The following is a 15563-nucleotide window of genomic DNA, read 5'->3' as shown; positions in this document are numbered from 1 at the left end:
GCTCTTCTGAAGGCTAGGCTATCCTGAATGCTAGGCTCTTCTGAAGGCTAGGCTCTCCTGAATGCTAGGCTCTCCTGAACGCTAGGCTCTCCTGAACGCTAGGCTCTCCTGAACGCTAGGCTCTCCTGAACGCTAGGCTCTCCTGAACGCTTGGCTCTCCTGAATGCTAGGCTCTCCTGAATGCTAGGCTCTCCCGAATGCTAGGCTCTCCTGAATGCTAGGCTCTTCTGAAGGCTTGGCTCTCCTGAACGCTAGCCTCTCCTGAATGCTAAGCTCTCCTGAACGCTAGGCTCACCATGCGCGTGCTCTGGTTGAAGTGCAGCGCCGTGTCGTAGTAGCGGCCCCCGTGCTCTGCCGGCTCTGTGGTGTTTTCGGCCGCGCGGTCCGAGTCGGCCCCTGACTGGGTGAGGGCCGGGCCCCCAAGACGAGCATGGAGGCTTACGCTGACCGTGTAGAGGCCCCTGGGCAGTTTGTCCCGGACGGCCCTCAGGCATCGAACCCGCACGTCGATGGGCTGGTGCGGTTCCTCCTGAGAGAGATGATAATATTTGAAGAAAGGTAAGACAGCCATTGGTTACAATGTGGTGTCATTTGATTGGTCGAACGACCGTTTAAATGTTGGTGATGGAGATCCAAATGTATAAATTGAATCTCTCTTGATAAATAAAAACCAAAACATTAAAGTGGCATATATAGGCTATAAAAAGGCCTACAATCAATGGATTAGATGATACCCACTTACCCCAAGACTTTTGATGGTTTGGAAATACCAGACACACATACACACACACAGAGACAAACACACACACACACACACACACACACACAAAAGAATGCTTTGTAGCGACAAACTTTTTTATTTGTTTATGTCGCTGATTGCAAATACATGCGATGCAAATATTAGTTTGTCTATCAGGATTGGAGTCAGAAGGGAAAAAGGAGGACAGATTAAGTATTTGAATGAGCTCATAGCGGTGCCTCCCTGAGCTCAGACAGGACACAGACCAGACAGCAGCGAACCGCCATTAACTTAACCATCTCCTCTCCTTTTGTGTGGGAATCTCTATGTGTGTCTGTTTGTGGAAGTGTTTATGTGTGTCTCAACGTATGTGTGTCTCAACGTGTGTGTGTGTGTGTGTGTGTGTGTGTGTGTGTGTGTGTGTGTGTGTGTGTGTGTGTGTGTGTGTGTGTATGCATTTGTTTATGCAAGTGTGTGTGTGCTAGTATAAGTGTGTTTTTTTATGTGTGTGTGTGTGTGTGTTTGTGTGCATGCGCGTGTGTGTGTGTGTGTGTGTGTGTGTGTGTGTGTGTGGTGTGTGTGTGGTGTGTGTGTGTGTGTGTGTGTGTGTGTGTGTGTGTGTGTGTGTGTGTGTGTGTGTGTGTGTGTGTGCGCGCGCGTATGCGTGTCTGCTTGCGTGTGAGCACACGTCTCTAATGCGTCCGCGTCCCGGTGCATGTGTGCATCCTGCGCCCCTCCATGCATTCTTTGTCTCCATGTTTACAATTACAGAGAGGACTCTTGTTTGTTTCGCCACAAGCTGCCATGCATTTGCATGGCGCTTTTTTTCCTCCTCTCTCTCTCTCCACAGCATGACGGTGGCTTTGCCTCACGCAGCAGTGGACACACGACACGCAGTGCATTGTTAATGTGTTACTTTTTTCCCCCTTATTCCTTTGATAAAGGCCCCAACGGCCAAATCTTTATCTATGCCTTGCCTTTTGTTCATGTAAGTCATGACCATAACAATGCCCAAAAACAACCTCTCCCTGCATGGAGTATTTGTACTTTGTATGTGTACTAATATCTGTTTTGTGTCTGCTTTGCGTTTTTTCGTCGAGCGTGTTGAGGCGGTGTGCAGCACACACTGGGTTTGATTATGAATGAGCACTGTGTGTGGCCGTCTGAAAGGAGAGCGTCTGGCCTGCGCCGCAATTTAATATAATGCCGCGCAATGCAACAGCATGTCCAAAAAACGGCCATCAAATCGCCTCAATGTGGGTGAACGAGGCACCCAGGAAGCACCCGGAAGGAAAAGGGGCTGTGTGTTCCGAGTCAGAAGTAAAATTCAGCGGGATCATGGGGCGAGAGAGAGAGAGCGAGAGCGAGAGAGAGAGAGATATACATTGGGAGAGAGTTGAATATGAAACAGGAAGCACGCCGGGACAGAAGAGCCTCTGGTAAGTCATAAGCCGGCATGGCCGTAGAGTGGGAGGACTCTCTCTTTATGCATTCGCCGCCCGCAGCGGACATGACACTGAGTCATTGTCGGAGCGAACGGAAGACACGTTGACAGACGGCTGACTACCCCCCCCACACACACACACACCCCGCCAAGCATCCACCACCCCCACCCAACCCTCCATCCGGCACCCCCAACCACCACCCCTTCCCTTAGTCTCCTCTTCCCGACCGAAGATGACGAAACTGGCTTCAGATTTCTGATGGTTGGTGCTATGACTAAGTGAATGCCACACAGCTAGGGTAGGAACGCACCCTTGTGTGTATTCTTCCGTTTATTTCATGTTTTACAGTATGCGAGGGTCCCTTTCATGGCTTACTATGCTAGTGTGTATCTGCATAGGAGCGGCCGGGGGTATCATGTCCGTCCGCTGAAGAGAGACACCACATAAAGACTCTCCCTGCGCCTCAGCATCCAGAGGGCCAAACCCTGGAGCTTGCCTCCTCCTCCTCCTCCTCCCCCCCCCCCCCTCCTCCTCCTCTTCCTCTTCCTCCTCCTCCACTGAGCTTCGTTGAAGGGTGCCTCCGGTTTTCATTCAGTGTCCCTCAACCTCCTCACTCGGTCTGGTTCCCGTGTTTTGGTTGTGATCATCGTCATTATGGTCATTATGTTGCGTCTTCGCTTTAACATAAACAGGAAATTGGAACCAAGTGTTGCAGAAAAAGGTCAGAGTCAAAAAGACAAAAAACAAAGTCAGAAAATGCTTTGTGAACGTTAACGACACACACACTATCATACACACAGTGCAAAATATGCAACTGTATTCACAATATCGGTAGCTGTTTACGATACCGTTAGCACACACACATGCTAACACATACATGCTTGCCCTGCACAAACACACACTGCTACAAACCCACATACATACGCACACACACACACACACACACACACACACAGACACGTTTGTGTTGACAAAGAAGTTAGCACGCATGCTAGCCGGCGCAAATACGTAGGCTTCTGTCCTAGCCAGCGCTGGCAGTGCCCGGTCTCCGAGGGTGGAAAGCTGTGAGCTGAGCCCTGCAGTAATGCCCCTCAATCTTCCCTCTCTGAGCATCTTTGCATATACCCGAACAACAACACAATTTAGGCAGAAGTGAAATTAGTATAATTGGTGGCAAAGCGGTTTAGCCCACACATTTTACATTGGGGAGGAGGTGATGGAGGACTTCTATCCCTCCAACCCCATCCCCCCTGCAAACACACACACACAGATACACACACAGACAAACACAGACACACACACCCACACACACACACTGGAAGTAATCCGACTCACAGACAGCAGTGGATGAAGACGTGAAGAGCGGAGACAGGCGAAAGTATAATGGAAAAATAATGAAAATGATCACAATAATAACGATGGCAGCAGGCTCCTGTTTAAATCCCATTTCTCTGTCTTGTGACGGTCTGGCTCAAACACGCTGGCACGCACCAGGAAACAGAGCGTCGAGATCACGAGGCCGCGGAGAAACAGAGACGCCAGGTTTTCACGAACCAGAGGTGTCGTTAGTGTTTGTTTTTTTGGTTGTCATCTGGGCTTTTTCATCGCCCACCCCGAGCTGGAGTTGAGCCTAAAGTGCCGTAATATTACAGCACTCCTGCAGATGAGATCAAAGACTCCAGCGATGGGATGCTCTGTGGCTTTTCCTGGCAACACGCCCTGTCCTCTTTTTTTGTGTGCGAGTGTGTATGTGTGTGTGTGTGTGTGTGTGTGTGTGTGTGTGTTGCCGTTGTTGTTGCAGAAGAGAAATCTTTTCAGCGCTTTTTTTCTGCACATTGACTGATCACACAAAATACACCCTTTCCCAGACACAGGAAATGCCACATACAAAAACTTCCTTTCTTTTCTAAGTACGGGCTAATATTCAGAGATTAAGCTTTCTCGTTAATTATTTTCATTTTAATTAGTAAATCGTAATTAACAATGAACGTTTACCCTTAAATTTTTTCTCTTGGCTTTGGAATGAAGGAGGGGGCTGAAGAAAGCAAAGAATAAATATGACAATCTTTTTGGGACCTCAAGGCAGGATTACAGATGCAGGCTGCCTTAGTTATTAAACACGTTCTAAATTAAATGCCTCCATGAATTTTGCACAGAAATATATTTTCATAGTTTTGCATGCCAAATGTGACATTTTATATTTCAGATTCATCGCGCTGCAGCAATTTTCAGGAAAATGTCACATAAACAAAGATTTTGTCATTTACCAATTGAAATTACTATGCATGGCAGGTTTGGCCATTGCTTGTCTCTCTCTCTCCGTCTTTCTTTCTCTCTCCCCCATCTTCCTCGCGCACCGCTTTCTCTGCCTGGGCTGGTTGTTTCAAGTCAGCAAGCCATAAAAAATCTTTATCTCAGTGAAACACAGCAATTTGGGAGATAATCGAATGGTGACTTGGGGGCACAAACGCCAGTCTGAGGAATTATACCACAATCTCCCCTGCATTTACAACCTTCCTCAAAGCCAGTTGTCACCCTGGAAGGAACCCCCCCTCCCCCTCCCATCACCCCCCCCCCCCTCCCCCACCTCACCACCACCAGCCCCCCCCCCCCTCCCCCCCCTCACCACCACCAGCCCCTCCCCCTCCCCCCCCTGATTGAAGATTCATTACATCTTTAAGCCTGCACGGTGGCACCACGTCCTCCCTTCCCAAGATGCATTGCACCTCCAGCCCACTAACATCTAGCTGTTACCATAGCCAGCCATGCTACGACGCTGCAGCCTCCTCCGAGTTAGCCCTCTCTGATATTCTGTTTGCCCCTGTCAGCTCCCTTTTACCCTCTTTACCATACCACCTATTCTGTTCTATTATCTTGTATCCCTCCGTACACAGTACAGAAACTACAGCGGAGAAGTCATGAGTGACATCATAAACTGTGGTAGAAACCCCTTTTCCCGAGCGAAGACAGCCTGCTGGAATGGCGGTTTCATAAGTGCACTCACTCCTTTGTGTTTGTGTTTTAAGCTAAAGGACATTATGGAACATCCTGTTGTGCTGCATTTTGCATGCGGCGATGTGCATGGCCATCGCATGTATGCCGGCGTCTATTCCTGGTCTGTCTGCGTCTGTTGCCTTTGCACGCGTGTTGACGTCTTAAGGCCGGGGAAGCGAGAGAGCGTGAGATTAAAAGAGGAAAAATAAATCTCTGTAAAATAGGGGGGACCTTCCTGCTGACGGATTCCATTCATCGCAGGATTTCTCATAATTACATCATTTGGCTGTTTTGAAACAATTCCCGTCTGATTTGGAGGTTTGGTAAACACTTGGTAAACAGACACCGATATTGTCTGGTTTGAAACATGAGGGAATTTGATACAAATTTGGAACACTGAGAATTTGTCTTACTTCCTGTTTGTTTAGCACTATGTTTCCTGCATATGTATACACTTAATTTGTGTGTGTGTTTGTGTGTGTGTAAGTGTGAGAGCGCACATGTATCAGTGTGTCTGTATGAGGTGTATGTATAAGTTAGTGTGTGTGTGTGTGTGTGTGTGTGTGTGTGTGTGTGTGTGTGTGTGTGTGTGTGTGTGTGTGTGTGTGTGTGTGTGTGTGTGTGTGTGTGTGTGTCTCTCTCAGATTCTCATTAATGCTGGTTAACAGATATTTACCTGCCATAGGGGAGGAGGACAGGAGGATTCTGGGATTTCTGTCATCTGTTTGTATTTGACCATCACTTCCTCTTGGCCTTCCCCGAGCACTCTCTGTGATTGGTTTTCAATGGTCCTGCTACACGATGACACACACACACACACACACACACACACACACACACACACACACACACACACACACACACACACACACCACACACACACACACACACACACACACACACACACGAGAAGGTAACCCCGTTAACATTCACCTGCATATTGCCCTGTCGTGTTGTTCCCTTCCGTAGCCAACAGCAGCCCAATCCAATAACACCACAACAAAACACTTTCCGCTATAGTCTCTCTCTCTCTCTCTCTAAATTTCACTCCCTCCCTCTCTGTCTGTGTGTGTCTCTCGCTCAGCCCTTTCAATCTTATCAGCAGTAATGTAATAACTGGTCGCCCAGCGCTTGTCTCCTCGCCACCTCTCTTAATTCCTCAAAATAAAGCAATATCGCTGGGGCACCGGCCGCCTGCGACTGGGGATAAGGTGCTTGTAAGAGGACGGATAATTCAGCAAATAAATGCTCAGCATCAAAGGCGAGACTCTGTGTGTCTCTTTCTTTCCCTTCTCCCCCATCGCTCTGCCTCTCCCTCTCTCTCCCTCTTTCCTTCCTCCATCTCTCTTGCCCTCTCTTTTTCTCTCCCCCTCCCTCTCTCTCTCTCTCTCTCTCCCCCTGTCGTCTTTTCTCTCTGTTCGCCTATCAAAAGTATTACATGTGCTTTCATCAGTTCACAACAAGGCACAATGTGTTCTTCCTAATGCAATTACTCCACCTCCATTAAATCAGACACAGTGCATGCGAATGAATTACATTTTTTTTCCTTATGAAGGAGAAGAAGAAAAAAAAAACGAAAACACAAAAACAAGCCAACGCCGCGGCCTTCCTCATCTTCTCTGTCATACACCACCTCGCCCCCAACCCCCATACTTCTTTCATCGGGCGAGCGAGAGAAAGAGAGAGAAAGAGAGAGAAAAAAGTGAAATGGTTTCACGTTCAATCTCAGGCAGATGTAGCCCTAGGTGATGAAGCGGCGAGAAAAGTCTTCCATGTCTAATAGACAACCCCCCCCCCCCCCCCCCCTCCAACACCCCCTTTCCCCTCGCCGCCCCCCAAACGGAACCAAAAAGAGGAATTTCACGGGGTTCAAGGCCGCCGCGATGGGGTCACGACGCTAAACTCCAACCATCTTCATCTGACAGCGACCGGCCGTCCCACCACGGCCCACCAACCCGCCTGCTAAGCAAAGCAGGTGCACGAATAACGCTTCTCTCGACGTGCACTGTTCCCGATTTCCGCCTCCGCTCTTTTGCATGGAAGTCCTTAATTACGAAAAAAGACTGGAGCGATTTAAACGTAGCAAAGCGGTTCTCGGGGGATCGTGTGCTGAGCTACGGTGTCGTCTCCGACTGGAGTGGACAGAGCACGAATGGATGCTGCTCATGAACCCAGCGACATGGGGCCCACCCTGCAGCTATATTACCCATAATGCAACGCTAGCAGGACATTGCAATGGCCCTGGTACTCTACTGTACTGTAGAGGAGATATGAATTCACAATCACTCTGAAATGTCACAGGGATTTTTTTTTCCTTTTCTTTTTTGCACAATTAATAATCATGCGATATTATTTGTGCACATGCAGAGCGATATGGAACGGGTACCCGCTTACCACTGGAAAGCTGCTGCGTCGTCACACTGTCCTTGAGCCTCTCGTGTGGCGTCTCTCTGCGTATATGGTTCCTGTATATTGCATTCATGATTCAAAGTATTGTCGACGATGTTAAATGGACAAAACTGACCCAAAATTGTAGGGAAACATTTCAGCCTCAGATCTAGTTTTAAGAATTACATAGATTACAACCAGTAAAATCCTAACAAAATAATGAATACCAAACATCCCTACAGATGATACAAATGTCTTATATAAGCAGTTGTGCAAAAAAATAAAAGCGTTTTATCTCTAAGACTCAAACGAGCGCGTATACCTTTACTCCTCTTCCGAAGAAAGACGTTATTTTCTCCTTTCTGTTCGCACGCTTACGCTTCTTCAGCAGGCCTTCTGCCGGCGGCTTCTAGAGATACACACACACACATACACACACACACACACAGATTGTACTCACACAAAAAAAAAATGCGCACACTTTGTTTTGATGCAGCGTTATGACAAAGAGCATCAAGCCACAATGCTTGAATTACACACAATGCCTTAGAACAAGACGCGACCGTAATGCAATCTGCAGGCAATCGATACGGAGCCAGACCCTAAAGACACGTAGCATTTGATTACCATTTCTGCTGCTTTTTATTCCGCCTTTTTTATTTATTTTTTTTACGTTCACTCAGCACATTCAACAGCCCAATTTAGATGCATTGACTGCGCTAAGTGGTAACGTCCCGCCCTAGCCTCGCCTTTTGTGTGTCAGGATGGGGAGGGAGTACGAGAAAAGCCCCTTTTTTTGTTTTCCATGTGGATGTGAAATCTTGTGGATAATATGTTTTCAAAGGCGAAGTGGGTGTGGAGACAATCAGTGACTGCATACATGTTAAGGGCAGAATGGGAAACGCACAGTGATCCTGCGCTGATGAACACAGAGGATGCCCCTGATTTTCCGATGAAGGAGGATGAGTCAAATGGCTTTCAACAGTGAGGCGCGTGTTGTCGAATCCTTTTGTTTGTGTCTCTCAAACATAACTGACTTTGTTTCATCTATAGGCTCCTACGTCTCCCTCATCTTCTGCGTTTTTCAAGTGAAATGATATCTATAAATATAGTTGATGAAAAACAAAAAAGGGAAGAGTACGGGGTTCTGTTTACATATGGGTTAATTTGGGTTCCTGTGTAATCTAGATTCAGACGAAACAATGGAAATCCAATGCGCTTGTTTTTTTGTTTTTTTTATGTTTCCTTTCTAAGGGGATGAAATACGAACACATGTTTTGGAGGCAGCTATAGATCTTTAACATAACTTCACAGGAAAACTAAATTTCTCCTTAAAGAATAGTTTTTCAGAAGAACTATTCGCAAAGACAATAGTCACACAATCCATTTCCTTGAAATACCATTTCTCTGCATAATAATAAATTATAAAAGACTTAGATAGTGAGTGAGTTATGCATGCGTAGAGATCTGTAAGAAACCGTAAGAATAGGCAAAGGCATGCAAAGAAACACACAAAAAAAACAGACACATGCACTCATATACATGTGCTCTCACACACACACACATACACACGCTCTCTCACACACACACACACGTGTTCTTTCACACACACACACACACACACACACACACACACACACACACACACACCACACACACACACACACACACCCACACACACACACACACACACACACACACACACACACAAAATAAAAAACATGTCCATTAGCCGCATGGGCTGAAACGACAACATAATGGACATGGCCGACGTGCTGGTGAATATGGGAGGATGACACAGATATTCCTCTTTGTAGCTCTGACCTGCTGCAGTGAAAGGCTGCCAAGCGTGATCATGTCAGGCAGCACGCGCTCCCGCAGCTGCTGGGCGTAGCAGGGGATCAGCATCGGAGCAGGCCCCGCTGGAGCGCACGGCACCATGCGCGTTTGGGAAGGAGAAAACCCTCAGTGAAGAGAAAGTACCTTTTGGCACTGGCTCTTATTTCTCCGGGAGGACGGCTGAGGCCCGTCCCCGGTCGTGGTGAGATCGTGTCTTATTGGATCAGGGTGAACTAAGTCAGCGCGGCCATGGCGGTTCAGCCAAGGTTCAAACACGATAAAAAATATCTATAAAGTTACATTTTTTCCTTTAATATGGAAGTATAATCCTTTTGTGACTTTTTTCCTTAAATTAGATCTCTGAGCAAAATCTAAATAATAAATCAAAACAAGATCCCATTTGATAGCTTAATATACTCTCTGAGGTAAAAAAAGGCAAACCAATTTCTTGACGTCACTAAACATAAAGCAAAGAGATAGACAACAGTTACAAGAGATTCTTACATTTGACGGCACTCTCTCTGGGCAGGAGTGTCCCGTCTGTTCCGAGTTCAGTAGCTCCTTCCCCAGGCCCGGTCCCGACCCAGGCCAGGGCCCCGGGCTCGTTCTGGGCAGTAGAGTGTCTCAGCGAGGGCCCCTGGCCCCCGGCTCGAGCTCCCCTGTGGGGCTGATGCCATGCACCACCCGGCTTCACCCTAGAGTCCTCCTCATCCCTGGGGGCTAACAGCGTACCTGGAGAGGTGTGCATTAGCAGGTGCACGTCATTTGAAAGCATGCGCACACATACGAACACACACACACATTTTTGTATGAATAAAAATTTACATACACAGAAATACACACAGAAACTCACTCCTATCAGTGTACTGTACCTATTCCTCCTACAAAAACAGAACATGCACACATACATGTACACATATCTTCACTGATCCAAAAAATGACACACATTCACATGTATTCATGAATGCACACCGACAAATGCAGACAGAAAAACACACACACACACACACACACACACACACACACCCACACACACACACACACACCACACACACACACACACACACACACACACACACACACACACACACACACACAGCCAGAGCAGTACCTTGGTGTTTTATTCACACATTCTGAGGGAGGCTGACAGCATACTTGAAAAGCGCTGGCTTTTATGTATCCTATTCTGACCCTAAAATATTCACACTGACAAAGTTCGCCTGGCAAACGATGGAACAGTACGAAAAGAAGAACTACACAAGCCGGCTTTGATTCACACAGCTAACATGCTCGCATCGCAGTCTTGCGAGACACTCCAAATATGTGCAGCCTTTTAATAATTATGAATGATGGCACCTCTTTCAAAGGCGCGGATGATACACGATACAAGTATCAATTGGATAATTTATTAAACAAACGGCTCCTCCATATAACCATCAATAGATCAATCCAGCCATCCTTCCATCTATTCAGTCAGCCAGTCTTCTGTAGTTCCATTTCAGATTGCATTGATACTCTGACCAACGTTATGATTGATTTAATTAGGTTTCAAGAAATCAACAAACCGAGACTTGGCATACTGCAAAAAACTATCAGTTTATCCTCAAAAAATGTGTCAGAAATGAGAAAGGCGTCATCTCCTGCATTTGATAAAGCCTGTCTTCCCGGCACTGGTCTGCCTGTTTGATGGAAAGCAGAATTTTCCTCTAATCTGCTGGATATTCGACGTGTGCAGTCCGACATGCGTGGAGAGCCAAAGCTGATACCACTGCCTAATGCCTCGCACGTCGAGGTAAGATTCAGTTTCTCCTGCCATACTCGAGATGAGAATGAATAGAATGCCAGCTCTCCCTGCTCAGATCTTCCAGCCAAATGGAAAATAATGTATTGAAATAAACACAAGCACTGACGATCTCAGACAGACACGGGGAGATTCATCCTGGAATACGCCTGGAAAAATATCTACAGCGCTGGCCTCTGTCCATTTCATTAATACTTAGTCTTATTCATGTTCCCTTCTTCCCAACATGTGTATAGCCTAGTGCTTTGTGGCAGGCTGCTAAAGCTAAATAAGAGAGGGAAAAACCTGAAGCTAGTGACAAAGCATGGGGATCAGCAATGACTTACACTGAGCCAGTCTCAAAGATACCAGACAACAACTAGTGCTGCCCACACCGGTGGGAGGCATCAATGCAACACAACGACATAAGGTCATTGTCTTCAGGTCCATTGTGGCGGGAAAGGAGAGCTAACCGGCACTCGCCTTAGCCCCATGCTAGCAATCCACCAGAACAAGCTCTCCCCTCTCCCCTGTGTCTTCCTCTCACTCTTCTTCCTCTCTCCTTCCTTTCCTCACTTTCTTCCCCTCCTTCTCAATGTCTCTCTGCCTATTGCATGGACGAACCGTTAATCCAAGATCCTCTTTACTTTTTTTTTTTTCGGCGGGATTTCATGAACATTCCGAGACAAAGGATTGGGGCTGCTAATCTCGGCGCTACAGCTAAATCCGAGACAATGGCGAATAATACGAGAAGGGTAAATTCTAGCGTGTAGAAGCGGGCCTAAGCCCATCACTTGTGCGCCGGTATTACAAGGAAAATGTGCGTCATGTCAACAGGATCTGGTGCGACTGTCTTCACCCAGAACAATCCCAAGCTTAACGCCACCTCAGTGTTTCCTGTATGGCGACATATTCAAATGAGGCCAGGCTAATGAGAAAAGGCACGCCTACTGCCAGACAATAGCTTCTGCTTGGAAAGCAAGTGTGATCAGTCTGCTGGGGCAGCAATGTTCCTAGCTAGCTTTTGTTTGTTGTTGGTGTCTTCGACTGTTTGTTGTTAGAAATGTTTGTTTCCCACGTTTAAGTAATAAGACACGAAAATTTAAAGGTTCACTCAAAACGTTTTTCTCATACATGTTAATAACTGAAAACATTCAAGAAGTCAAATATTTTTAGGCCACAACAATAATTCACCTTTGACTTATGGGAAAAATCAACAACAAAAAAGCGGAAGAACAACCAAAACGGTTGATAATGGGTTGGAGGAAAATATGAGGCAATGGGAAAAATCTGAGGTTGACGAATAAATCACATTTAAAATTATAATTGCGTAAGTTCAATATGGTGACACTTACCCGGCAGGTCTATGAACCCGTCCTCCTCTTCCAGGAGTTCTGCCATTCTCTGATACAGCTGATATTCATCAACGCTCAACATTGCTACATTTCAACAGAAAAGTAGAAAAACATGGAATAAACATAAACAAATCTGGCTACATGTTCTTTTAGGCAGAGAAATGCAGCTTTTAGCGACCTTAATTTGTTTCTGGTCATTTCCAGACATCTCAGAGAGACCTTATATTGTACATGAATCCCCGCAGAAAAAACCAGGCCAGGTTGGAGATGCACCAAGGAGTAATGACATGGAAACATTTACATGCCTCTTAGCGGGCCTGTCATCATATGATGAGATTTGGTCTGGCCAATCCTTTTGAAATTACACGGCAGTGATATCCAAAAGATACAGGTGAAATGGCTCCTCCATTAATAGCCATGTTTCATTATAGCATGCATATTACCTGGCTCCCAGGAGCTTGCTTTTAATAGGGGGCCCTCACCCAATGCTTTAGAAGTGGGTGCAGGCTATTCATGTGGCTCTGTCGCGTTTCATCCAATGCAAAAAAATAGAAACGAGCACCGACCAATGATTGGTGACCTTCGTCAATGATAGCGAGGAGCGGAGCGGCCAATCCGTCCTCCTTCGCCGTGCGTTTCGGTGTATTTACATGGAGAGCCGGTCGTCGCGGCGACGGGGGGGAAAATGGCGTCCGCCCCTTGCCGTGAGTGATCTCCTCACCTCCCTTTAATGAACCGAGGAGAACTATTATGGCGGGGAAATGGCATACTTAATTCCGGCTCATCTTGCGTGTTGACCCGGGCCGTCCCGTCGCGCCTTGGGTCCGCCCGCGTCTCCGGCGACGGGTCAAAGTAATTTTGGGTGCGCTCATTTCCTACGACAAAAATGAAAAAGTGTGGGGTGAGAAAATAGGGGGGGGGGGGAAATAGGGAGAGGTATAAGTGGTGGAAGTGTGGAGGTGGGTGGGGTGAGGTAGGGGTTGTGGGATTGGATGTGGGTATATAGGTTCAGGTTAGTGGTTATTAGAAGCACATGGAGCGAAATGTTAATTTTGAAACCCACACTGTCGAGGGGGTGGTGGTGGTTGGGGGTGGTGGGGGAGGTGGGGGGGGGAGGTGTGTTGGCTAGGGCAGTTAGGCCCCTGCTACCTGATAAGGCAAGTGGAAGATGAGACGGGGCCAACGGAGACGGAGAGAGCGAGAGAGAGGGAAAGTGGTCGAGGGAGGCAACCGAGAGAGGGAGAGTGAGGGAGACGCAGTGCTGGGTTTCGTTCCGCGGCCCACGATGCTTTGGGGCCTAATTAGCATGCGGCGAAAGGTCACGGCAGGCAATCTCTTAAATACGACCGCCATATGTTTGCGCCGCGTTCAAAAGCGGCTAATGAGAAAGTCTTCAAGCAACCCCCTCTGCCCGCCGCCAAAATAAAAGTACCTGCACTTTTAAAGACAATACCTCTTCTAAATACTCTCGAGGTCAGCGGCCCCAAAACGGACCCCAACGACTTATGGGGGGAGAGAGTGGGGTGGGTGGGTGTGGTGGTGTGAGGAAAAGGGGTAAAGGGGGGCAGAGGGTGTAGGGGGGTGGGCACACATGCAAAGAAAAATAACCCAAACCCGTGTCCCATTGACTTCTTATTAGCAATCGGTGACCTATGAGCACGGAGTCCGCTCGGCAGAGTTTATGAGAATCCCTCGGCCCCCAGGCCCCTTCTATTAGGACTGCTCCCCGGCAAGTCACTCTCTGAACCCAAAAAAAATCGGTCTCATTACAGCCTCTGAATATTTTAGTCAAATCTAAATTGCTTCGCTTGTATCCCTTTGGTTGTTGGGGCGGGGGCGGGTGAAGGGATACGTACGGGGGCCATCGAATCGTACGTTACAAACTCCGGCACAAGGGTCGCCTTTATGGAAGTGGGGAGTGTATCAGTGGCGCTCGGATGTAGGGGGGGGGGGGGGGGAGTGTGTTTGCACAAGGGAGCCCCCTAGCACACCATCATGGCCCTCCGAAAAATCCTCACTGGGATTCATCTGTGCTCTCATGAAATGCCGGTGAAAGGTTTTTACACTCTTTCGCTCACACTTTGAATGTGTACGAGCAGCCGTTTGACTTTGGTGACGGTATACGACACAACAACTGTAAAATTCACACGTTAAATACTCCCTCTTTCGTTATTGTCAACAGAGTTCTAAGCAGTTTCTCTGCAAATAGCTTTGAGGTTATGAGGTAATCTCTTTCCAAATGCAAATTTTCATAATAGCAGAAGCCTTGCGGATCTATCTTTTTCCATATCTTTGATTTTCCTAAACTCTGTGCTACGGAATCCTTTTTTGTCTATAAACAATTTAGATTCCTAGTTGCATTCAAAGAACTGCAATTCAATATTTGCAAGATAAGATCAATATAAATGAAAGGCACAAACATAATGACATTCTGACTTTTGGTTCAACCAAACGTGTGTAATTATTTGTAGCATATTGCATTGTAACGTATATATAAATAAATGTTTTTATTAAAATCATTGCAAGTAATAGTCCCACACAGAATATAATTACAACATAACAATTGACTTTGTGGCTTAATAATGAACACATTCACAAAACGAACGAGGACAATTTCAGTTCTTATAACGGTGATATTAAATCCTTGTATCGTAATGCATTATTTACAGGTATGCTATGTGGAATGATTTACAATTATATTACACAGTAATACTTACACTTATTTCCTACCCCTCATCCATGCGTGGAGCAGAATAACAACGGCGTTCTCTCCCATGAATGATTGATTGGACACAGGAGTTTCACAAGTCACAAGTTTTCCCCTCAGTAATACTTTGGGTTGTCTGGCTGTTTTTAAATATGGATGTGCTAGTCTTCTTCTTTAGCGTGGGGGGGGGAGGGGTTGGGGGGGGGGCACATGCTATCTGTCTTATCTGGGATGAAAAGCAGAGAGATAGATGGAGGGAGAAAAGACAAGGACCGTCGGCGAGACGAACGACTTCTCCTATAGCGCCTGCAGTTGT

At 46.8% G+C, this 15563-nt stretch overlaps 1 protein-coding gene across 1 annotated transcript in view; it reads right to left on the bottom strand.

The window, feature by feature from the left end:
- Positions 1-268: 268 nt before the first annotated feature.
- The window catches only part of LOC130377679 (uncharacterized), a 25499-nt gene continuing 10204 nt past the window's right edge, over positions 269-15563 (bottom strand). Inside the window, exons 5-12 of the mRNA XM_056584834.1 lie at positions 13311-13415; positions 12541-12624; positions 9910-10137; positions 9391-9488; positions 7889-7975; positions 7573-7643; positions 5855-5972; positions 269-529 (exon numbers count right to left, since the gene is read on the bottom strand). Of these exons, the coding sequence (XP_056440809.1) occupies positions 269-529; positions 5855-5972; positions 7573-7643; positions 7889-7975; positions 9391-9488; positions 9910-10137; positions 12541-12624; positions 13311-13415 (1052 nt within the window). The remainder of the gene's footprint in view (positions 530-5854; positions 5973-7572; positions 7644-7888; positions 7976-9390; positions 9489-9909; positions 10138-12540; positions 12625-13310; positions 13416-15563) is intronic.

Source organism: Gadus chalcogrammus, chromosome 23 (genome assembly GCF_026213295.1).
Source record: "Gadus chalcogrammus isolate NIFS_2021 chromosome 23, NIFS_Gcha_1.0, whole genome shotgun sequence".
Lineage (NCBI taxonomy): Eukaryota > Metazoa > Chordata > Actinopteri > Gadiformes > Gadidae > Gadus > Gadus chalcogrammus.
This window is presented reverse-complemented; position numbering and strand designations above follow the sequence as displayed.